Genomic DNA, 24,655 nt, shown 5'->3' with positions numbered 1-24,655 from the left:
ATTAATACACCTCTTGAATGCAGTAAAATCTTGAGCCCCACTCCATTGGAAGAAACAATCACCATCGGCCATTGCTGATTGGCTTCGTAAGGTTGAAGATATTAATAGGATGGAAGATTTAGTACTCACTAGCAACATCAACAGGAAAAATATAAAAAAATTTGGGGACTATGGAACCAGTTTGTCATTTCCCTCAGAGGGTGCTGCCGTTCTCGGGACATAATGTCACACATAAGTTCTGAAGCCCGATCACCTTAGATATCCTGAACCAATGCCATTTCACTCCCCCACCCTTACGTTTCTTCTCCCCCTTCTTTCCTCTTCCCTCTTTTTTTTTCTTCACTCCTTTTTGCTTTACCTTCTCTGATCATTGAAAATGAGAAAATAGTTGTGGGCGACAGCGGGTCTTGCCCCACAGCCCATGCTTCATCTTTTTTTTTTTTTTTTTTTTTGAAATCTGTTTATTAAATTTAATAACATTCAACAAAGAAAAAAAGAAACAAACATACATACATACACAGGTCACGACAGAGTAGACTTGCCAGGGTACCTACAGAGGTGCAACAGAAGGCAGATACTCATACAAGTTGAATCAGGGAGCACAAAACTGCACAAAGGCCGCAGCCGGTTTACTTTCAAGGGCCACAGGAACATCGCGGGGCTAAAGCATGTGTTCCAGGAGCAAATAATGCATGCACAGTTACATATTCCTAATTGTTAACTGGAAATACAGGTTAAGAAGGAGACGAGTCTGAGGCTGTGGAGGAATCTGCCAGCCATTTGGACCAAACCTTATCATACTTCTGAGGGCAACCCCTATTGGCATAACAATCCTTATATAGAGGCAGACTATGGTTGACCAGGCGTTTCCAGAGAGAGATAGAAGGAGGAGCGGGCTTACGCCAACTAAGGGCTATGGCTTTTCGGGCGTAAAAAAGAAGTAGCCCGATCAGAGTACGGCTTGCCACCGTGGGGATTATCTGCTCTATCAGGCCCAGCATACAGATTGCCATGGAGGGTTGGATAGAAAAGGTGGTGACCTGCTTGATGACCTGTAATATCTCTTTCCAGTATTCAGCAATGGCCGGGCAGGTCCAGAAAATATGAGTGAAATCACCCGGTACTGTTCCACAGCGCCAGCAGCCAGGGGGGGAGGCAGGGTTCATCATGTGCAGTCTGTGTGGAGTAAAATATGCACGATGGACCATCTTGAATTGTATCAGTCGGTCTCTCAAGGAGACCAGAGATCTAAAGGGGAAGTCCCACAAGTCGTCCCAATCGTCATTGTCAAAGTCGGGGATGTCAAGCAGCCATTTATTTCTAAGCTTGTCTAGAGAGGGAAGGGAGGTCATTAGTAAATGATTGTAGAGCTGCGAGGTGGGCTTATTCGCACACTTGGATCGCAGGAGGTCCTCCAGCGTGGATTGGGTGATCTGGAGGGGAGAACTGGAAAATTGGTGGCTGAAGGCGTGAGAAAGTTGCAGATATCTAAAAAAATAGGTTTGCGGGACATTGAAGTCGGAAACCAATTTGGGGAACGGAACCAGAGATTGATTGGAGACTACTTGGACCACTGTTTTAATGTTGAATTTAGTCCATGCATGGGGTTCAGGCAAATTGTAAATATGATCAAGGGTGGGGTTCAACCATAGGGGGGCAGCTGGTGAGAGTGCATTCTTAGGGTATTTTTCAAGTTTAAGGCCCGCCCCCCACGCCCGGAGTGTGGTGCGCATAGAGGGGGTCAGCGAGTATGGAGCCTTGGGGCCCCGAAAAAGTAAAAACTTCAGCGCCTCCAGCGAGCTCACCACCGCCGCCTCAACCATGGTGGCGGAGTTTGAGACATCTGGGGAAAGCCACCAGGCCGCCGTGACTAGCTGGGCTGCTAGGAAATACTTGTACAGGTCAGGGCACGCCAGACCCCCCTGGGAGGTCGGACGTACCAGTGTCGACCATCCGTATCTGGGGGACTGAGTTCCCCAGATAAAGGAAGCAAATAGACTATGTAGCCGGGTAAAAAAGGACTTGGGAATCCACTGCGGAGAGTGACGCAGAAGATAGGTAAATTTGGGCAGGATTTTCATTTTTATCAAATTTATCCGGCCTAGTATCGACAAGGGCAGTGCCTCCCAAGCCTTCAGTCTCCGCCTCGTCTCCTGCATCACTGGGGATAAATTCAGGGGCAAGAAGTCCGACGCCTGTCTCGACACCACCACCCCAAGATATCTAAAACTCTCAACCCATTGTAGACGTATATCGGAGGGGGCAGAGGTACGCGCCGCAGGATCTATAGGAAACAAAAGGGATTTGTCCCAGTTAACTCTAAGGCCCGTGAAAGTGGAGAATGAGTTCATAATCTCCAGTGCACCCGTGAGTGAGGAATCTGCATCATTAAGGAAAAGAAGGAGGTCATCCGCGTACAGGGCGACCCTCTCCTCCAGCCAGCCAACGTCCATGCTTCATCTTTAATGACAACTGACGGTAGAAAGTGATAGATTACTTCCCGATTCTTATTATTGTTACTCTTCATTGACATTTTCCTTGATATTTGCTAGTAGACTATATACTTTGGAACTGCTCTCTGACATGCATGTAAATTATATGTCTGATGTTTTAATGCCTTCACAAGTAGATGTAATGACCCATTTTCGCCCATTGTGGGTCTCAATAAAAATTATATTTGCAAAAAAAAAAAAATGTATATAACTTCTATGCAACCAACTGCTAACATCCTAGTTGTCTTGTCTAGGAGGTTATATATGCCAAACACGTTCATTATGAGTAAGTTTATATATATTTAGGTGTTAGGATGTGTTTATGCATCTTTTTTACCAGAAGTATCGTTTTGGGTAGAGTTTGTTTTTAATAATAGGTATGGCTTTTTTTTGCATTTCTTTATATACAAATAAATATATTTGTTAAGCAGTTGGTTGCATAAGAGTTCTATACATTTCTTTTATTCTTCCTTTATCTAAACTACTGTGGTAGCCCTATAAATGTAGATATGTTTTCAGTAGTGGTTTCTATAATTTTTCTGCTCTGGGTGGAGTTTTTTTTAGTTAACCCTTCAGGGTGTGGCCTCTAAGGTCTGTTCACAATATGGTTGTAGAACTCTGTTCTTGATGGTAGACCAAGCCCTTAACCCCATCCTGGCTGTGATTTTACTTTGCCAAACCAAGGCCGACGGGCCAATATCCCTTTAAAAAGAGATCTCACGCCTGCTATAGCTGATCCCTTGATTGTAGAATGTGTAGAGCACATGGCTGTAGCTTTCATTTTCAGTTGTCACAGTCTACTGGAGGCTTCTCAGCTTATCTTCTGCATATGTCCATACATATGTGTAAGTCACTTTGGTTGCAGTGCTGGAATGCAGAATCCATGTGCAAGAACCATTTAATCAGCATGGCCTTGGTGGTACAATTTCTCTTTGGATCTAATATTTAAACCATTATCTAGGATGCTACTGGTGGCAGGAGCACTCATTTCCCTTAGGGGTAGAAGCCTTAAGGCCAGACTGCAAAGTCTTCTCTCTATATAACGGTTCTGAAACTTTATTTGCATTTCCTCACTCTTGCAACATTTAGATTTCCCCAAGGATGGCTTCCAGTCCACCTATAAGGTTTGCCTTTCAGAGTCTGCCAAATCCTCAGACAAGTTTTCCTTGCCATAAAACTGCACCCCACTTTCCAGAGCAGGAACGGAGTGGCGTGTGCTATTTTCTGTGAACAGCTCCTTACCATCTCAGAGGCTTTGGTGCATGAGGTGGCGTCCCAGGGCTTCAAACCTGATTTTCGCTAATTGCCATCAACTTAGTTTCTCACCTCCAATCTTCCTGATGAGCAGCTCTCCTGCCTGACATTGCAGCCTCCTCTGATACCAGCTTCGATATAAGGCTGTTCAAGTGTCTGCAGTCAGTCCTCAGTTTGCTGTTTTCTTGGGCTTGTTACCACTTGTTTGCCAGGTTGCCCATGTCTTAAATGGACTTCTTTTTGATGTCTCAAAGATTAAAGACTTCCTGCTTCTCTCCATGGATGAAAAAGAAAAAAGGATTTTTGTACTTACCATAAAATACTTTACTTGGAGTCTATTGAAGGACACGGGTCCCTTGTGTCCCTCTGTATTTATGTTCATGCTCTCGGTACTTCATTGCTACAAAACTGAGGCTTTCTGGTAATGAAGGTGGTTATCCTATACTGGAATTCAGATTTTTGTTTGCCAGTGTTTAATCCTTTTGTAGGTGGTAGTATATTCCAAAAGGTTAAGGACTTCTGGTGTCCCTTCAATGGACACCATACTTTTCAGTGATTAGCTTTAAAGTTAATTTGTTGTTGTTTTTGGGTCATTTGCTTATTTGTTAATATTTGGCACGGCTTAAAATTTTGTATTTCTTTGATTAAAGTATACATGCTGCTCTGACAGCTGACACACATACTACCCAGACCCTGGACCATGGTATCTTCATGATCAAAAAGCTGCATTTAAGGTGCGGCTAGTGTGAACCTAGCTTAAAACCTTTAATCTAAACAAGCAAATTGAAGATTAGGTCTGAAAAGCCAAACCGGGGATTGCAAATTACTGAAGACTTGATGGTGAAAGAAAACCATTAAGAAAAATGTTTTTTTAAAGAATTACAAACAATGCACAAAGTTCTTACTTTTGCCACTGCTCTGTCAGACAGCAAACCTGCTAAGATACTGCCGACAAGACCTCCGATCTCTAGAGCACTCATGTAGGAACTTCCTGTAGGAGACATAAAAAATAAAACACTAATAATATTAAAACATTATACAGAAAAAACATACCAGAGTTCCTGAAAAGGCAATGCAACAAACAACACCTCTTTTAGATATGTCCTTTCTATGAATTGATTAGTGTACAAGTATTGTATACAGCTTATGCGGGCTGATATAATGTTAAAAACTTGAAAAATCCTGGTAACCATTTCAAGTCTGATGTCTATTAGAATTATGAATGTGCATTTAGGGCTCCATTACACTACTAGGGTAGAATCAATAAAAAAAGTCTTCTGCACAATTATTGGGTCTAAAATTTTACAAAAAAGCTACTTTTGTCTATGAACAGCATTTCCACAATACATGGTCTTAGCAGTCAAGGTGGTAAGGCAAAAGTTGGGGATTTTTCATCATTAACATGAAGAGGAGCAAGGTGAACCTAAGGACTGTCCTTAAAGGGGAGTTCCACCCAGAAGTGGAACTTCCTCATTTGTCTCCTTATACCCTCCAGTGCCAAATCCTGTCAGCTATCCTGCCCCCACTTCCGGGAGTCTCGGCCGTGGCCGTTGTCACCGCTCGGCTCTCTCCCCCTTCCCCCGCCACCAGGCCAGTAGGAGAGCACAGCAGGGTTCTTCGCACATGTGCAATAGGGACCTGGTGCGAAGCCGTAATGCTTCACTACTGGGTTCCCTTACCGGCTATGGTGGCGGCAGTATACGACAGCTGATGGAAAAATCAGCTGCAGTGCCGACTTTGCTGGACTCCAGGGCAGGTAAGTGTCCTATTATTAAAAGTCAGTAGCTGCTGGCTTTTACATTTTTGCAGAGCTGGGCGGACCTCCACTTTAAAAACAAGACCTGCAAGGGGCCGATAAGGGAGATGCCATATTGTGTGTCAGTGGGGTTGGTCTGGGACAGGTCACTCTTTATAGGGTTTATGCTAGTAGTAGTACCAAAGAAATTTCACTGCTAAAAGCAAATTAGCTTGATATCGTCATTTATATCTCATGACTTTTAATGTGAACTGCAACACAAAAGATTTTTAATAGTAATTCACTTCCCAAAAATCACTAATTTCATGACATAAAAGACTATTAGCCATTAATATTCTCTCTCCTCCATAAACTTGAATGAAACAGAAAATTAATTGATAAATATTCACTAACTTAGGAGAAACTTGGACAAATCAAGTTTACTCCCTGAGCTTATTATGAGACTGATGTCCTAACTATTACCCAATAATTATAATCTCCTGCAGTCATGTTAAACAGTATTTTTACACAATATACTAAATGTTTTTAAATTTCCATAATAAAAAAAATAAAAAATAAATCACCTGTGCAGACCTAGTCTTAGCAACATGGAATATCTGATTATTCAGCAATTATTATTGCCAGAAAAAGGAACAGTCCTTTCACCATGTGTACACTATTTTGATGTAACATATTCCAAATCATGGCGTATGCTGAAATGAGTCCGTGTTCCAAGAAAAGGAGAAATCCAAACAAGCACAAGCAGATGTTTTACCACTTACTATACTTGGTGAGCAATTTGCATGTGAATGGTTGACTTAAAACTGAACAAAAAACGACATGAATAAAATAGCCTATACTATACAAAAAAAAAAAAACTAAATATTTGTGAACATTTGGTACTACTATGGAGGGGCTTAACTCTTTCGCTGCCAAAGCTGTTTTTTGCATTTTATGCACAAATCATTTTAGGCCTGAAGATTACACAAAGCCCCCAAAACATTATATATTTTCTGAAAGCAGACACCCTTGAGAATAAAATAGTGGTAGTTCTAACTTTCAGTAAACAATGCACTAAAGTTAATTTTAGGGCACACAAACGCAATAAAGTACAACAATTTTTGGTAAGATATAAAAGATGAGGTTGCACCGAGTGAATTGATATCCAACATGTCAAACCTTCAATTTTTGTGTGCATGTGAAATGGCAACAAACTTCAGTACCCTATACAGGCATATCCCACTTTTAAGTACACAATCGGGTTTATTTACTAAAGCTGGAAAGTGCAAAATCAGGCTCACTTGTGCATTGAAACCAATGAGCTTCCAGGTTTTATTACCAAAGCTTAATTGAACAAGCCAAGGTTAGAAGCTCATTGGTTTCTATGCAGAAGTGAGCCTGATTTTGCACTTTCCATTCCAGCTTTAGTAAATAAACCCCATTGTATACTTAAAAGTGGGGTATGCCTGTATTTATACACTTTAAAAAACCCTATAGGTCATAATTTTAATGTTATGGAGGAGGTCAGAATTGACGTCTTCATGCGTAGGCACCCCCAAAACGTGCATTTACATTCACACGTGTATATGTAGGGAGGGGGGATCTAAAAAAAAAATCAGAGGATTTTATGCGTTTGTGTGCAACTTAATTTTTTTACAATTAAAAAAAAAGTCCCCTATGTGATAGATTTTTGGTGACAGGTTCTCTTTAATTAGATATCCAGGGTCTAAAAGACCCCTGGGTGTCTCCCCTGTGCTCTACTGAATGTAATGCAATGCAGATTGCATTACATTATTTCCCAGGTATGCTGGCTGGGTACATCGAGTGGCAGACACGGAAGTGACGTACAAAAAGCCAGCTTCCGGGTTAACAGGGTAGGGAGCTCTGCTCTCACCTCTCTACCTGGCGGCACCCGCTATGTTATTCCCGGCACTATTTGTCAGGATTACACACAATCCTGATGGCTGTAGCAACTGGGAATGTGTGTAAAATCCCCCACTGTTAGATTTGTAGGATGTATGGACCTGGCAGCGGAAGGGTTAAAGTAGAACCAGGCAAGCCAAACTACTCTTAAAAATGCTCAGTTCCCCCTTCTAACCACTATTCTGACTAACGTGTAGGAAAGATCTGTATACATACCTATTTTCAGACACCTCTGGTCCAGTTGCCTGATCTCCTCTGTGTTAGCCTGTGCCAACTGCAGGGTAGAGGAAAGAGCCCTTTGCAAGACTGGTAATGCCAGGGAGCAATGACATCATCCATAGTCTCCTATGGCCCATGCATTGTCAGCACTCCCTCCTCTACCCTGCACCTGCGGCTGGCTGACACAGGGAAGCTGGATCACACGGCCAAATCAGAGCGAGCTGAAGCTGAAAATAGGGAAGTATACAGATTATTTTTTTATTTACACAGGTTAGTCAGAATAGATGTTAGGAAGGGGATGGAGCTTTTTGTAAGAGTTTTTGCCTGGAATTCTACTTTAAGTTCAAATTGTATTTCATTATTTAGGATGACACATACTAACCTATTAAAGCAGATTGTCCTTTGTCTTGAATGAGAAAGAGTTGACCCCAGTCTGTACAACATGTCTTTACTCCAAACACAACCAAGTACCCGGTACACAGCAACCACAGGTATGGAGACAATAGAAACTCCTTCAATGTAGTCTCATCTGAAGCTCCAGAACCTGGGAAAAAAAAACATGTTCATTACATAGCATCCTGTGTTCTTATAACTGGTTATAAATCTCTATACAACTGACAGATACCATTGCATGACACATGATGGTGTCCTGAGACTAATCTTGCTAACAATCAAGTGTCTGAGTATTTCACCGGATCTTTTCATACAAGCAGATTAATCATGAGAGAATGGTTTGCAGATGTTAGCTAGATTCCATTTTTTATTTAACAAAAAGAAAACAGCCAATTGGTATATTTTATTCTTCACTAAATGTTCCTGTCTGCAATTAAAGCAATTCAATTCCTAAAGTGGAAGTTCAGCTCATCGGAACCCTCCCCCCCTCCGGTGCCACAATTGGCACCTTTCAGGGGGAAGGGGGTGCAGATACCTGTATAATCTAGGTATCTGCACCCACTTCTGGGAATAGCTAGCCGCAGCTATCTGCAGATGCCCTGCCCCCCCCCCCCAGTTGTGTTCTGGGAAACACACAGTTCCCAGGACACAACGGGGACCAGTAAAGGCACGCAGCGCAACTCGAGCATGCGCAGTAGGGAACCGGGCAGTGAAGCCGCAACACTTCACTTACCGATTCCCTGACAGAGGATGGCATCGCAGGACCCTGGGACAGGTAAGTGACCATTCATTAAAAGTCAGCACCTGCAGTATTTGTAGCTGTTGATTTTTAATATTTTTTGTTTATGGTGGTACTACTCTTTAAGCCTTGGATTATATTAGAAATGAAGAGTGGTTTTTGCTGTGACATATTTATTTATTACAACATTGAGAGATAATATAATCTGATAGGAACTCCTTTGCTTAGCATTGTAGTTGCTTTTTTGTTGTATTTTCTGTGTATTTGTTGGTTTGAATTTTAAACTGTACTGAATTCAGAGGTGGTGTTTGATTTCATAACAGAAGAGATGGGTTAGACCTTCTCCCCATTGAGAACATTTCTACTCATTTCCTCTCCCTGTCACCTTGACAGAAAAATGAGGGGAATCCCTTCTAAAAGGACACAATAGCAGGAAAAAAACTTTTCATATAGTAGAGTGGGGAAAAGTTAAAATCTCTATCAGTTTTGCATTGCTGTCTATATACACTAAATTGTTAAAAGTATTGGGAAGCCTGCTTTTACACGCACATGAACTTTAATGGCATCCCCTTCTTAGTCTGTAGGGTTCAATATTGAGTTGGCCCACCATTTGCAGCTATAACAGCTTCAACTCTTCTGGGAAGGCTTCCACAAGGTTTAGGAGGGTGTCTATGGGAATGTTTGACCATTCTTCCAGAACATTTGTGAGGTCAGGCACTGATGTTGAACAAAAAGGCCTGGCTCGCAGTCTCCACTATAATTCATCCCAAAGGTCTTCTATCAGGTTGAGGTCAGGACTCTGTGCAGGCCAGTCAAGTTCCTCCACCCCAAACTCGCTCATTCATGTCTTTATGGACCTTGCTTTGTGCACTGGTCCAAATCATTTGGTGGATTATGGTGTGGGGTTGTTTTTCAGGGGTTGGGCTTGGCCCCTTTGTTCCAGTGAAGGGAACTCTTAATGCGTCAGCATACCAAGACATTTTGGACAATTTCATGCTCCCAACTTTGGGGATGGCTCCTTCCTGCTCCAACATGACTGCGCACCAGTCTGACCTCACAAATGCACTTCTGGAACAATGGTCAAATATTTCCATAGACATACTCCTAAACCTTGCAGGCAGCCTTTTCAGAAGAGCTGAAGCTGTTATAGCTGCAGAGTGACCCGACTCAATACTGAACCCTACAGACTAAGACTGGGATGCCATTAAAGTTCATATGCATGTAAAGGCAGGTGTCACAATACTTTTGACAATATAGTACATCTGTGGGTGATTTCCCCTGCCTTCCTTTACTGGTGACAGTGTTGTTACGAACACAGAAGTCTTTCCAACTGGTTAACAGACAAAAAAACTCCTTGCTATCCTATGTTTGTGGGCTGCAAATTTTATTTTACTCCAAAATGGACAGTAAACGTTAAGGCCTCATGCATACAGGGCGTCTGTTTAAGTCCCTCTGAACTCCTAGCAGGAGAAAAGCAGATAAAAAATGGATTCCATTGGCTGGAATATTATTGTATTCTGGCCAATGGAAAGCAAAAATGCTCAAACGCTAGGTGTGTCTAGCATGTAGGCATGTTCAGCATTTTTTCCACTATTCAGCTCCGCTCCTGGTGTTTTTTTTCAGCCTGTAAACGCTCCTCTTCTAATACGCCTATAAACACCTAGATTTACTAAAACGGGAGTGCTCAGACTCTGGAGCAGCTGTGCATGGTAGCCATTGAGCTTGTTCAATTAAAGGGGTTGTAAAGGTTCATCTTTTTTCACCTTAATGCCTCCTATGCATTTTAGGTGAAAAAACATCTTACGATCACTGGCCCCCCAGCCCCCCCCCCCCATTTTACTTACCTGAGCCCTGGAAAGTCCCACATCGTGAATGCGCTCTTCCTTTGCTTGGTCTTCTTGGCTCTTCATTGGATAGATTGATAGCAGCACAGTCATTGGCTCGTGCTGCTGTCAATCAACTCCAATGACGCAAGGGCCGGGAGGGGGGGCAGAGTCCTGTAGTCGGCGGCTAGGGATGCCCAATACAGGACTCGGGAGAGCGCCCGCAAGGTAACCCCCTTGGGAGAGCGCTTCCCAGGGGGGGTTTATCAGAAGCGGGGAGGAGTCAAGACAGCCGCCGAGGGACCCCAAAAGATGAGGATCGGGGCCACTCTGTGCAAAATGAGCTGCATATTGGAGATAAGTATGACATGTTTGTTATTTAAAACAAAAAAAAAATATAAAAATAATTCAAACCTTTAGGGCCAGTTCACACCACATGCAGTCCAGTGTGTTTTTTTTCTGCATCAAAAGCGCATGTAGGTTATACGGTTTTGAATGGCATAGTTCACACCAGTGAGGTCAGTTCCAGTGCATTCCAGTTCCAGAAAAAAAGTAGAACATGCACATTTTTTCTGCACTGGACTGTACTGGAATGCTGTAAAACGCATCAAAAACACCGGAACGCACCTAAAACACACTGCAGCACACTTGTCCTTAAGGTTAAGAAAAAAGAGGAGGGGGAGAAAGCACTGGTCTGCATCAAAAACGCACCAAAAACGCATCAAACACACACTGGGGCGCATCAAAAACGCGCATGCAGAAAAGCACCTGGAACGCATCCGGGCTGCGTTTCTATGGTGTGACACTGGCCCTTAGTGTCACTTTAAGCTTTGACAATAAGTTAAGCTGATCGGCTTCTGTGTAGAGCTGCACCATATTTTGCATGCTCCAGTTTTAGTAACCCCCCCCCCATAGGCTTACACAGAGTTGCTTTTACAGGCTGAAAGAAATATGCCAAACACCTTTAAAAATGGCATTTTGTAAGCCTAGTGTGCATGAGTCTCAAAGAATTCTGATTTTCTGCCATAGAATACATAGTTGAGGCTCACCTTTCTTTCCTTTTTTGGGTCCTTCATCAATATTCTTCAGACCCACATCTGATGGCTCATTTTTAATGAGCATGAGACACACTACAGAGGCGGCAACACAGATCAGACCTGACATGGAAAGAGTGCTGCGCCAGCTGTAACTAGCTGCGACAAGGGTTGCAATGATAGGACCAAGGGTGCCTGCAAGATTCATGCTGCAAGATAATACTGCCCACCATGTGCCAAACTGCGAAGGCTCAAACCACTGGAAAACACAGAATATTGCAATTAGTGTAAATAAGCTGCATAAAACAAACCCAATTTCATGGAATAATATGCTGCACTAAATATATACAATTCAGTCCATATGAAAAGCATGGGGCTGAACTAAGCTCTGTACACACGGGCCGAATATCAGGCGGTATCAGCCGGTTCAATAGAAAATGGCCGACATTCAGCCCGTGTACGGCGGGCAGTTCGACAGAAGCCAACCAAAACTCCTTCTGACGAAGGGGCACGACTGAAAAAGGTCTGCCGATTGGCATCTGGTCAGTGCTCTCCGCCAATGGCTGGTGTTCTAGCGGTGGGGCCGTTCCCCTGTTAGAACACAATAGCTCAGTGGGGAGATCGTTGTACTAACATCAGATTGTTAGTACAGGATCTCCTCCCAAACTCTTCTGTTTTTTTTTTCATTCAGCCCACTGGGTTGAACAAAAAAAAGCTGCTAGTGTGTACCAGGTTTTAGAAAACGGAAAATTTATGTCAAATACTTACTGTAATTTTCCTTTCCTGATGGACTCCATGGCAGCCTACGTGTGGGTTTAGTCCCGCCTCCATTACCCTATAGGACGATACTCCCATAAATCTTTGCTCCCTGCCAGAGGCCGTGTTCGGTAACTATCCTATTCCTGCCATTTGGGAGGGAACTCCTGCTGCCATGGAGTCCATCAGGAAAGGAAAATTACAGTAAGTATTTGACATAAATTTTCCGTTTTCCTGACAGACTCCATGGCAGCCTACGTGTGGGAAATAACTCGCCAAGACACACCCGGGTGGGCAAAAATGCTGCTTAACAAAGATTTATTTGACACCGTCAAGCGACAAAACTTTAATTCCAAAGTCAACTGAGGATAGAGCCGCCGGCTCAACACAATAATGAGACATAAAGGTGTGTATTGAAGACCACGAGGCCGCCCTGCATATCACGTCAGGAGCCACGTGGCGAGAGACCGCCCACGAGGTAGAAAGACTTCTGGTCGAATGCGCCGTCACCGCCTGAGGAGGAGCCAAGCCCTTTTCTCTGTATGCCCACTGGATTGCTTGAACTATCCATGCCGCAATTGACCTGACTGATGCTCTAGTGCCCTTGTTCTTCCCACAGAACAGAACGGACAGGAAGTCCGACTGCCGAAATGGGGCTGTAGCTTCCAAATAGAGCTTTAATGAGCGCCCAACATCAAGTGGATGAATTTCCGAGCAATCCGAGGATCTGAATATGGGTAGAGAGATTTCTTGATTTTCATGAAAAACCGAAGTGACCTTAGGGTTTGACCCCAACATTGGAACTAGGACCACTCTGTCCGGAAAAAAAGTTAGAAAAGGCTCCTTGACTCCTAGAGCTTGAATCTCTGATACTCGTTTCGCCAAGGTGACCGCCACCAGGAATGCAGTTTTCAAGGTGAGTTCTCTGATGCAAAGAGCCTTACTGAAAAGTGAAAAGAAGTCCAGAACTAGAGGCAGATCCCATTTAGGGAATCTGGGTTTTTTCTGGGGTCTCAATCTTACTGCGCCTTTGAAGAACTGCTGGATAAGGGCATGCGTGGCCCACTGAACCCCTGTAAATGCGGAGATAGCCGAGACTTGAACCCGAAGGGAGCTAACTGACAAGGGTAAGTCCAAGCCTGATTGCAGGAAACCCAAAACGTCTTGAACTGTGGGTGAGACGTAGGAACTGGTTCTGGAGGACACATAAGATACAAATTTGGCCCAGATCCGTTCATACACCTTATTAGTACTTCTTCTCCTTGCACTTAAGAGGGTGGAAATGGCTTCCTTAGGACACCCTAGTGCTTCCAGCCTTCCCCTCTCAAGAACCAGGCCCTCAACTGAAGGTCAGCCGGACATGGATGGAGAATCGAACCCTGGGAGAGCAGGTCCCGTCTGGATGGAAGAGGAACTGGGTCCCGAAAGCTGAGGAGGGATAGGAGAGGAACCCAAGGCCTGTTGGGCCAATGCGGAATTATTGCCAACACCTCCACTTCTTCCCATCTGAGTCTCTTCAGGAACTGAAAGATAATTGGAATTGGAGGGAAGGCGTATGCCTTGTGGAACCACCACTGCTCTGTTAGGGCATCTATCCTGTAGGCCTGCGGATCCTTGAACCTCGAATAGAACCTCGTTAGCTTCCTGTTGAAACGGGAGGCGAAGAGATCCACTTCTGGAGACATCCCCGGGGATAGAACCCACTGAAACACATCTTCGTGAAGGGTCCACTCGTTGTTGTCTAAGTGGACTCGTGAGAGGAAGTCCGCTTGGACATTGAGAACTCCAGGCACATAGGCTGCTGTTAGGTTGGCCAGATTCCTCTGGGCCCAACGCATTATTGGATCCACTTCCCTCAGCAGAGACCGACTTCTGGTGCCCCCTTGCTTCCTTACGTATGCGACCGCAGTCATATTGTCCAGCCTGAGGACTACAGATGCTCCCACTATCAGATGCGGAAATGCCAACAGCGCTAGGGAGGCTGCTCGTAGTTCTAACACATTTGACACTATTCCCCGAGAGGGAAAGTCCCAAATGCCCTGAGCCACTTCCGATAGACAATGTGCCCCCCAGCCCTTGTTGCTGGCATCTGACGTCACTGAGATTCATTTGATTGGAAGAAGAGAGTGGCAATTCAATAGGTTCTCCCGACGAAGCCACCAGAGGAGGGAACCTCTCATGGTCTGAGTAATCTCGATGGACTGGACCTTTTCTCCCGACCATTGGCGAAGAAAACCCATTTGGAAGGGGCGCATCCTCCACTGTGCCCACTTCACCATCGGTATGGTAGACACCATGGTGCCTATGATCTTTAGGCATTGAAGAGCACTGAGACGAGACGAAGAGAGAGACTGTGTAGGAACTAACTGGCTTTTCTCTAAATTCAGGAGCCACCCGAATTCCTTGAGGGTTGCGATGACTTGATCCCTGTGTTTCAAGAGACAATCCTTGTCCTGAGCAAGAAGAAGCAAATCGTCCAGATAATAATGAATCCGGATTTTCCTGACTCTCAACAATGCTACGACTGCTAGAAGGACCTTCGAGAATGTGCGAGGGGAGGTTGACAGACCGAAAGGAAGGCAGGTAAACTGTAAATGAAGCTGGCCAATGGAGAAACGAAGAAACTGTTGGAACTCTGTGGCCACTGGGACGTGAAAATAGGCATCTTTGAGGTCTATTGAGACAAGCCAGTCCCCTGGCTGCACTGATTGTTGAATCGTGGACAGAGTTTCCATTTTGAATTTCTCCTTTCTTATGAAGCGATTTAGACGCGTCAAGTCTATTACGGGTCTCCACGTACCGTTCTTTTTCTGGACCAGGAAAAGAGGGGAATACATTCCCATGCCGCGTTGGTTGTCTGGAACAGGAATAGCCACTTGGAATGGATGTGGGAACACACTTGAGTTTGGGGACACTGCTGAACGACCAAGTGTGCCCGGAGGAGACCGTCTTGACGGTCCAAAAATCCTGGATCAAGGCCGCCCAGACGTGCCAAAAGTGGAACAATCGAGCTCCTACCCGGACCGCCTGGACGGGCCCGATCTCAAAAGGACTTAGTAGGCTCCTTTTCCCCCATCGAACTGCCCTTTGCAGATTTCTTGAAAGATGTCTGTCTGGACCTCCAAGATCTGGAAAATTTCCGTCCAGGCCTGTAAGTGCGTGCCTCCCTGGCACGATCTTGACCCTGCTTTCTTGGGAACGATCTCCTTTGATTCTGCAGGCGCCTATCCTGGGGGAGAAACCCCGACTTACCCCCGGTGGCTCGAGTTATAGCACTATCCAGCTTATTGCCGAAAAGGGAAGAACCATCAAAAGGAATACGGCACCAAACCTGCTTAGAAGCGGGATCGGCTAGCCAAGGACGGAGCCACAGGGCACGCTTGGCAGTTACAGACGAGAGCATGACTCGAGCCACCAGTCGGACAATATCGATCGAGGCCTCTCCTAAGAAAGCTGAAGCCAGTCTTAGTTCTTGAATGGGAGAACTCTTGGTCAGATCTTCTGAAACGTTCCTGAGTGTTTCATCAACACTATCAGACCAAACTTCCATCGCTCTAGACAGAGCCGCTAAGGCCAGAGCCGGTTTACAGGCCATGCCAGCCGTAAGATAGATCCTCTTCAGGTCAGAATCAATTCTCCTATCCAGAGCGTCCTTAAAAGAGACTGTGTCCTCAAGAGGAAGGGTCACATGTCTGACCAATCTCATTACAGCCGCATCCACCAGAGGGGAAGACTCCAAATTTTTTACTTCTTCCTCCTTAAAAGGGTAAAGTCTCTGGATCTTAGATAGAAGAGAATTCTTTTTCTCTACCTTGCTCTACTCATCCGAGATCACTTCTCCCAACTCTGAGAGGAAAGGGAAGCTAATACGCTCCTTCTTCAATTGCTTAAAAAACTTTCTTTGCTTCGCCGGGGCCGCTACCGGCTCTTCCCAGTTCAGCGTTTCCTTGATGGCTTTGACCAAAGGAGGAAGCAGGGCAAAGTCAAAACCTGAACCAGACTCTTCTTCCTCAGATTCACTATCTGAGAGCACAGCAGACGGATGGCTAGGCAAAGAGGAATCCCATGTGTCCTGGGCCTGAGCATCCCTCCCCGGAGACCTTGGAGACTCTATGGGAGACAACTGGGGGGCTTCAAATTTCTTTAGACTGTCCTTGACCAATCTTTCCACCATAGACTTCAGCTGTTGGTCAGAGTCACTCCTTTCACCCGTCGCTTTAACATAACAGGCATCACAAAGGGACTTGTCAGCAGGAACCTGCGTCCTGCATCCCCAGCATAAACCTTCAGCTGCGTGACTTGGGCAAGCTGTTGAAGGGCGGGAAGATTCCTGGCTACGGAGACTGGTTCTCGCAGGAGAATCATGTCATCTGGATCTGGAAGAGGAATGCCGGCGGTGGGACTTAGACAAATCACTTCCTCGGTGAGAACTCCGGCGCTGAGTAGACCTAGAAGGGCTGAAAAAGGGAAAACCCCGCAGTGTTAGTGGAACATCCCCTAGGTAGGTAACCCAAAAAAAGGTACCTCCTCCGAGAGGGCTGGCCACTAGCAGGCGGCGAGGCATCCAAAGGATCCATCAGGGCTGGAGATAAAACAGCCTCAATTAAACACAGAGAACAGCTAAGGAAGCAGAGATAAACTGACCTTTATCAAAGACACATACCTAATGCTGAAGAAACCAGGGCTCAGGAATGGCACTGCAGGCTTTACAAGCATCCCAGATTCTCTGTAAGCTGTTCTCTGTTTTTAAAACTGTCACCTTAATGACGTCACGAATTTCGTCATGAAAACGCTAGTGCGCATGCGCGAAGCCCGCAACGTGCATGCGCGAACCAAGCCTCGTCCTCGCGCCGGTCTCGCGCATGCGCAGAACGACCGAGCGGCGAACGAGGAAGTAACTGGGCGGCTGGAACGCAAGGAAACCAGCCGCCCAGCAAGCCAGATACACCGCACAGCGCTGTATGGGGGAAAAAAGACACACTGAAAAAAAAGAAACACACAGAAAATGACACAGAAAGGCTGCCATGGACAACAAACTGCTCACCACTCCTGTAGACGGACACCAGCCGAGGTAGGTCCCCAAACACATGCCGGACTTCTGGGAGGAGGAGGGGGGGGGCGAAAGTCACCTGCTAGTAGCTAGGCTCACGACTAATCACGCGGCTTCACCTGTCAGTGACCAGGCATACACCTCTTCAGCGCCTCTTCCATATGCCCCTTTTCCATACTCCGCTAGTAGCTAGAGCTTATTGGAAATATGCGACTCCAAGTCGCTCGACCGGTCCTTATCGCAGAAAAAAATGCAAGTCTTCAGGGTAAAAGACACATGCTAGGTCCTATGGAGGACAAAAAAAGAACACGGCCTCTGGCAGGGAGCAAAGATTTATGGGAGTATCGTCCTATAGGGTAATGGAGGCGGGACTAAACCCACACGTAGGCTGCCATGGAGTCTGTCAGGAAACTCAAAGTTATCATCCTAATTTTTAAAGTCCAACTCCATCCAAAATGTCTTTTTTTTTTTTTTTTTTATGGTGGGAAAGAGATAAAAGTTCTATCAGGTTTTTATCATTGTCTGTGACCCCACTGGGGAGTTTTCCCCTCACTTGTCACTCGTCCCCAGAGTTACAATTTTCTCCTCACAGTTAGGGTGGATTTTATTTAAATCAAGCCGATTTAAATCATGATTTTTAAAGAGCAACTGTCATCTGTCCCGCAGTGGCTCCTCCTCGGACCCGCTGTTGACTTCCCGACAGTACCATTCACTTTGGTGATGTGGCAGTGACAAAACAAGGTGAGAGACATGACGGCAGCAGGTGAGAGGATGCCCGCTAACAAGGGCTGCCATGATCGATCGGAAATGACAGGTGCTCTTTAAATGTAAGGACTTGTTCTTGCTGATAGTTAGAATCGTTAATATTTGAAAAGTTGTGGTTTGAACAACCCTAGTGTGGCTCGGGATATATATCCCTACTGCCTGCCCCGCCCTGTGGTGGGATACACTCTGGCCTAAATACTTCTATGTGTTTGATACTCAGCCTGTGCTTTACTACTATTTGTGAACTTTTTATTACCCTCGGAAGTGTTTTCCTTAGTTAATTGGGCCTGATACTGACAAGATTTACACTCTGCTATAATAAAATAAATTAAGAAATTATTTATAAAATGAACCCGTGTTAAACCCTCTGGGGTTTTTATGAGGCAAAATAGTGAAATGAAAAATAAAAATAATAAAAACAAAGTTAGAAATTATTTCACATGCTCTAGTGAAAGTGAAACACTGTGCCAAAAAGAGTGATTTGTGTTCCTGAAATTTCAAATACCTCCAGGAAAATACACATAAACCAAAATTACTGAAACAAAATTAAGAAAAATAAATAGATTGAAATAGTTGCAACAGCAAATAATTAATCGGAATACTTTCAATAATGCTATATAAACATGTATGTACAAGAGATAGACAGGTATATGCACCTATATATATCTCCTACACAATACTTTCTCCGTATACATAAAGTGACTGGTGCTTAATATAGTGAACAAAGTGGCTCTGTGCACTCCATGGAGATAAAGACCCCTTTCACACCACCGAGCCTATAGCTATAAAAATAGCGGCGTTTTACCGGCGGATTTGCAGCGCCTTTCGGCCGCTAGCGGATCGCTTTTATCCCCCCGCTAGCGGCCGAGAAAGGGTTAAAACCTCCAGAAATATGCCGCAATGGTGGCATTTTGCTGGCGATATTGTAGTGCTGCCCCATTGATTTCAATGGGGAGCAGTGGTGGAGGAGCGGTATACACACCGCTCCTTCACCGCTCCAAAGAAACCTTGGGGCTTTCACACTGGAGTGAATGGTGCAGCAGTTTGAGGGCGGATTGCAGGCGCTATTTCTAACGCTATAGCGCCTGCAAACACGCCCTCGGTGTGAAAGGCACCTGCAGGCACACAAGCGCGGTGAGACTGGGGCAACGTCATATGACATCTTCCCAGAACAACGGAGCATCCAGGCTGCCATCTTTTGTCTATATGGCGGGAGGGAGGTAGTCAAGGTAAAAAACCTTTAGCCTGTACATCCATTTTAAGCACCACCTGCTTGGGGAGCATGGGATAAGGTATTACAGCTTATTCATTATCCCCTGAGGGGGTACTTTAGAATGTAATTTTTTTATTTCATTTTGGAAGACCACAACAGTTGTCAAATCAGCTTGGTTAAAGCTTACCTTCCGGAGCACCTTCCCACAGGGTGGCCATCCAAATCCCTGAGCCAGTCCATTGAGGAACCAAAGTATAGCAAAGACGGACACACTGGAGCTCCATGAAAATGCAACGTTCACTAAGCCCACTAAACAGAGACCCGAAGAGAAGAGCCAGCGGGCACTTATCTGGTCAGACAGGACTCCACTTATAAACTTGCTGATTGCATATGCTGCTGACTGGCTGCTTGTGATCAAACCTGTGGGCACAATAAAATTTGCATTATATACACAACTGGTGTATGAGATATTATTATAAATATATATATATATATATATATATATATATATATACACACACACACACACAAACACTATATGTAATATTAATATTAAAATCTTAATTAAAAAACATAATTAAAAGAAAATAATAATAATTAAAATGAATCTTTAAAATTATTTACTAGTTTGTTATAGCTGCTTTTTAGCTAATATTTTCATTATTTTTAATTCATCTTTTAATTCTTGCAGAACACAGCTTCTTATAAAGATGATACAATAATTTTATAGAACATTGATAAATAATTAGCGTGCAGCAAATGTTTACAAATAAAATTGCAGAATGTAAACACCTTACTGTTATCTTTGTGTGAAAACCAATGTTTCTCCCTGTACAGTCTCTCAGTTTTCCCTATGGCAGCTTTCAATACACTGGGCACCAGAGCTGCCCTGTGCCCCCCTTCTTATAGTGAGAGGGCTGGATTATCCAAAAGCCACCTTATTGATCCTTCTTTGCCTGCTGAACACAGTCCAAATGCCATACAGTGCATAATGCTTTAAAAAATTGTTCCAGGCAAATCTCCAAATAAATTTGCCAGAACCATAAATTCTGAACCAGAATGCATTGTAGCGGTGACACCCTGAACCGCTTCCCAACTTACAAATGCGAAAACTGAGCACAGAACGCCAACCTTTTTGACTAAAAATCCAAACATATCTATTAAGGGGGAAGGTTTTCTCTCCCCTATGAGGAATTCATATGTAATTTGGCCTCATCTATTTACAGTACAGCATTAAAAGATAGAAGCCAACCTTCACCACACAGCATTTTAGCATCATCTGGAATATATGAAATATAAATATGTAATGTTTTTAATTAAAATTAATTCCTGATTAATAATGTCAAAATGTGCTGAGAAAAAACAAAAACAAACATATGCTTGTGAATAATCTGCAGCTGGATCCTGATCTCTCTTGTTCCTACTTTGGAGTTGGTGTAAAAAAACAAACTCGTAAATAACTTAAGGCTACACTCACACTCGTTCACTGCAGGAACGCACGCAAAATTGCACGCTTTTTTGCAACACACAAAAACACACAGCCCTATAGCAAACACATGACAATGCCATTAATTCTTAATGGTACTCCATGCATCTTACTAACACACGTGTTTTGGTGCAGCACAGTTTTTAAAAAGGGTTAAACACTTTTAGGGGTGTAGGGTTATATATCTATTAGTTCTTTTGTTATATTAAAATCCATGTTTGATAACTGGTCATTAATATGCTCAGTATACACAGGTCAACAATTGCTCATTTATTTAATCGTGACCAAGCAGCACAATATAATATTTTGTTTACATGCTGATAGTAGCCCAAATTATTATATAACTGTATTGCTACAATTTCACATATTGCAAATGACGTTGTTCTGCTATACCTTGCTGCACATGTCTTGACTTTATGTATGGTTACTGTTTTCTTTACAATAAACTTGCTTTTTTTTTTTTTATCAAAAGGATTAAACAATTATTTTGCGTATTTCTCACATGCAGGGCATTGAAATGAATGGGTTGCCTTAAATGCGACACTCAGAAACGCGAAAAACTACGCATGCGCACAAATCGTTCCCACCTGCAGAAGTGGGAATGAAGCCTAAGTCAGCTGTCACTCTTTTAAAGAAACACAGGAAAGTGACAGCAGAAAAAAGACCGACTAGTCTATTGAGTCTGCCCATTTATTTTTATTAATACATGTTTTGTATTTATTTTTATGTTTTGTTTGTTACCATACATTTCTCCTGTCTACTAGAAAGTATTAGTAGACTGTTTAAGGTGGGATGAACAGAAAGGAACCAAAAAGTCCTGCACAAACCAGCCAAAAAAAAACCTCTACTTGGATTGCACCTTTCTACTAGCAAATAAGGCTATATAATGAAGGGAGGAGGGCAGCATGGGCATCACAAGGATACTCCTGATCTTCCTTTATTATAAGCAACCAGATTGACCAAACAGAATGAGAGAGGGTGTCAGGCTGTCAGCGTGGACTGTAAAACTTCTTACGGGAAGTCTTCTTAAAATAAACCCAACATGCTTTGCAATGACAGAAGTATGAAAGCTTGTACTGAGAAATATTTTATGTATATTTATTTATTAAATACTTATAAACCAATAAAGTTTTTAAAAGCAATTTTTTTTTTTTAGGGCCTATTCACACAGGCATACTTGATCTGTACATCCATGTAAAGGGCCCTCTTTGCCCACACAGGATGCACAAGTGTTCCATTGACCCTGGCGCAGGCAGAATCAAATCATATCAATTGGAACGCAGTGGGGCTGAATGGGTACAGCCGCTGTCCCAATTTGAAATCTGCACTGGTGCTTGTCCCTGAACTCATACCATCTGTGGTCACCCACTTGTCACTTTGGGAGCAGCAGCTGTGTGCATGCAGCTGCTGCACCCCGAATAGACATGAATGGGATGGCCTGCATACAGATGCATGGAACACCTGTGCAGTTTTGTGCGGGTAAAGACGCCCCTTCGCATGAAATCATTACGCCTATGTGGATGAGCACAAGATGTCAACCATAGTTTGTTATGCACACAGAGCTAAACAATAATGTTACTTTTATTTGAAACAGTGTGACAGACGGGCAATTTAAAGATAGAAACATCTGTCTGTCTGACAATTCCCTTCTGGTGTAAAGAAGTTATTTATCATGCTATTACATATCTGCATACAATTACATAAATATTCTTTTCATGTTTTTCCCCTTCGAAACAAGAAAGTTTACTGAGCATAATGAACATTCCCAATATAAAATAAATGAGCGCAGCCACTAAAGTCTAGTAAAAGTTGAAATTCTATCATGTAAGTTAGGTGGGTAAACCAACCTACCACCTCCACATACAGAAAAGAACACTGCAGGTCTGATAAGGTTCACAATTTTAACCACTATCCTTATCAGAACATTTTGTTTAAAAAAAAAAACTGATACGATGCTGGACCTGATACTTGATGTGCAGGTTTTTGTTCCAGATCACCGACTCTACAAGGAATTAAAGAAGACCATGCATGATAATACAGGATTACTAGATTACTATTGTCATGGAAGGTCTGCTTTAGGGAGAATTATGGTCCTGAAACTGGTACCTAAAAACAAATCAGCAGCAGCGGCCCCATTATTTCTGCCATGACAGGTCCCTGTAAATCACTTGACCTCATGAAGGTTTTACTACTATACTGTAATGGCGGTGATCATCAACTTATTGTAGGACTGTAATAGGGTGGCGGGAAAACTGGTACTAACAGACACTATCTGGGAGAGTCACTAACTGACACTGATGTCGCTAGGGACACTAATACAATGATTAGTGATAATACTGTACACTGACACTGTACTAATGGCACAGGTTAGGAAGGGGTTAATGTCTAGGGCCAATGAAGGGGGTTAACTGTGTGCCTAACAATGTGTAATGTGGCTTTTACTAACAGATCTGGCTGATTTTTCTCCCTGCAGAAACAACCAGGTCAATGATCTGTGTAGAGCAGGGGTGCCCAACAAGTGGCCCGGGGGCCACATGTGGCCCGTGGAGCCCTCTCATGTGGCCCGTGACCTCCTGCTCTGGGATGGTGGTTTGACAAAGCCCAGATCGCAGGTTGCCGACCCACCATCCCAGAACATCAGTGTTGTGAATTAAGCCGGCGGTAGAGAAAGCAAGAAGCTACAGAGCCACATAAGGTGATGCTTCCTGTATAGCGCCAGCTTCTGTCACAATCGATACCAAATGCACTCTGCCTGGGACAGCAACAGCCGGGGAAAACTGAATGGAAGACTGTTATTGAAGGTGTGTTTGTTACTGAAATCAGTGTATATATGGGCATATCTGTTCTTCAGTGGTTACAAGGCTGCTGTTAAACTAATCCTGCACCTGCGGGTTACCTGCACTGAGCCATAGACTTCTGTTATTACCTGCGGGTTTCAGGAAGTGCACTATACCATCAGGATATAATAGAAGTCTATGGCAAAATGGCATCTAACCTGCAGGAAAGTCGCAGGTGCGCATGGAGCATCAGCGTGAAAGCAGCCTTAGGACCCAATCGCCCTCTATTCACCTCTTACCTTCAATCCGATATGCTAAAAAAAACAAAAACAAAAACAAAAAAACAGAAGGGGAACCGTCCCCTTCCGTCAGATTGAATTGGAGGGCCCATAGAGTAGCATGGGCTGTGTCCATATCCATTCTGCATATGCAGCGTACATATAGACCTGTCATCTGCCCATTACACTTATTTTGGCCCGTGACCGGTTACCAAGTCGCTTCAATGGCCCTCGCTCATCAAAAGCTGGGCACCCCTGGTGTAGAGTATGTATGTAAACACTGATTGACTACAGTGGATTAGCAGGTGTCAGCCATAAAGAATTGGGTGGGACATGTTGACAAAACCTGCTGTAGCCAGTGACAGTGTGGATTAGAAGCAGGTATGCGCATTGCACACCCCTAACCTGAAACAGGCTGGATGATGTACACCTATAGGATCCAGCCTGCCCATGCCACCCTGCCTCAGTAAATGTACAGTGGGTGTGCAGCAATCGGTTAAAGAGGAAGTAAACCCTGATGGGTTTACTTCCTCTTTGTCTCCCTGCAAAAGGTAAAGCATAACGGACTACTATGCATCGCATAATAGCCCATTATGTGTCACTTACCTGACACAGGAGCCGGCGATGTCACCGCTGTCCCCTGTAGCACGGAGCATCCATCTTCTTCTGGGTATCGCTGCTCCGACCACTCATAGTGCCAGAGCAGCATTAATGTCAC

General features: G+C 44.0%; 1 protein-coding gene across 3 annotated transcripts in view; it reads right to left on the bottom strand.

Annotated features, from left to right (window-relative positions):
- Positions 1-24,655, bottom strand: part of SLC37A4 (solute carrier family 37 member 4) — a 53,918-nt gene that overhangs the window by 10,408 nt on the left and 18,855 nt on the right. For all 3 annotated transcript variants that reach the window (XM_077456897.1, XM_077456896.1, XM_077456898.1), the window contains exons 3-6: positions 19,584-19,816; positions 11,628-11,871; positions 8,006-8,167; positions 4,652-4,737 (exon numbers count right to left, since the gene is read on the bottom strand). In XM_077456897.1, coding sequence (XP_077313023.1) covers positions 4,652-4,737; positions 8,006-8,167; positions 11,628-11,871; positions 19,584-19,816 — 725 coding nt within the window. The remainder of the gene's footprint in view (positions 1-4,651; positions 4,738-8,005; positions 8,168-11,627; positions 11,872-19,583; positions 19,817-24,655) is intronic.

The sequence above is a fragment of the Lithobates pipiens genome, unplaced genomic scaffold, assembly GCF_037356315.1.
Source record: "Lithobates pipiens isolate NorthernLeopardFrog02 unplaced genomic scaffold, aLitPip1_a1.2 Scaffold_27, whole genome shotgun sequence".
NCBI classification, from domain to species: domain Eukaryota; kingdom Metazoa; phylum Chordata; class Amphibia; order Anura; family Ranidae; genus Lithobates; species Lithobates pipiens.
The sequence above is the reverse complement of the archived record's forward strand: the minus strand, read 5'-3'. Positions and strand labels throughout refer to the sequence as shown.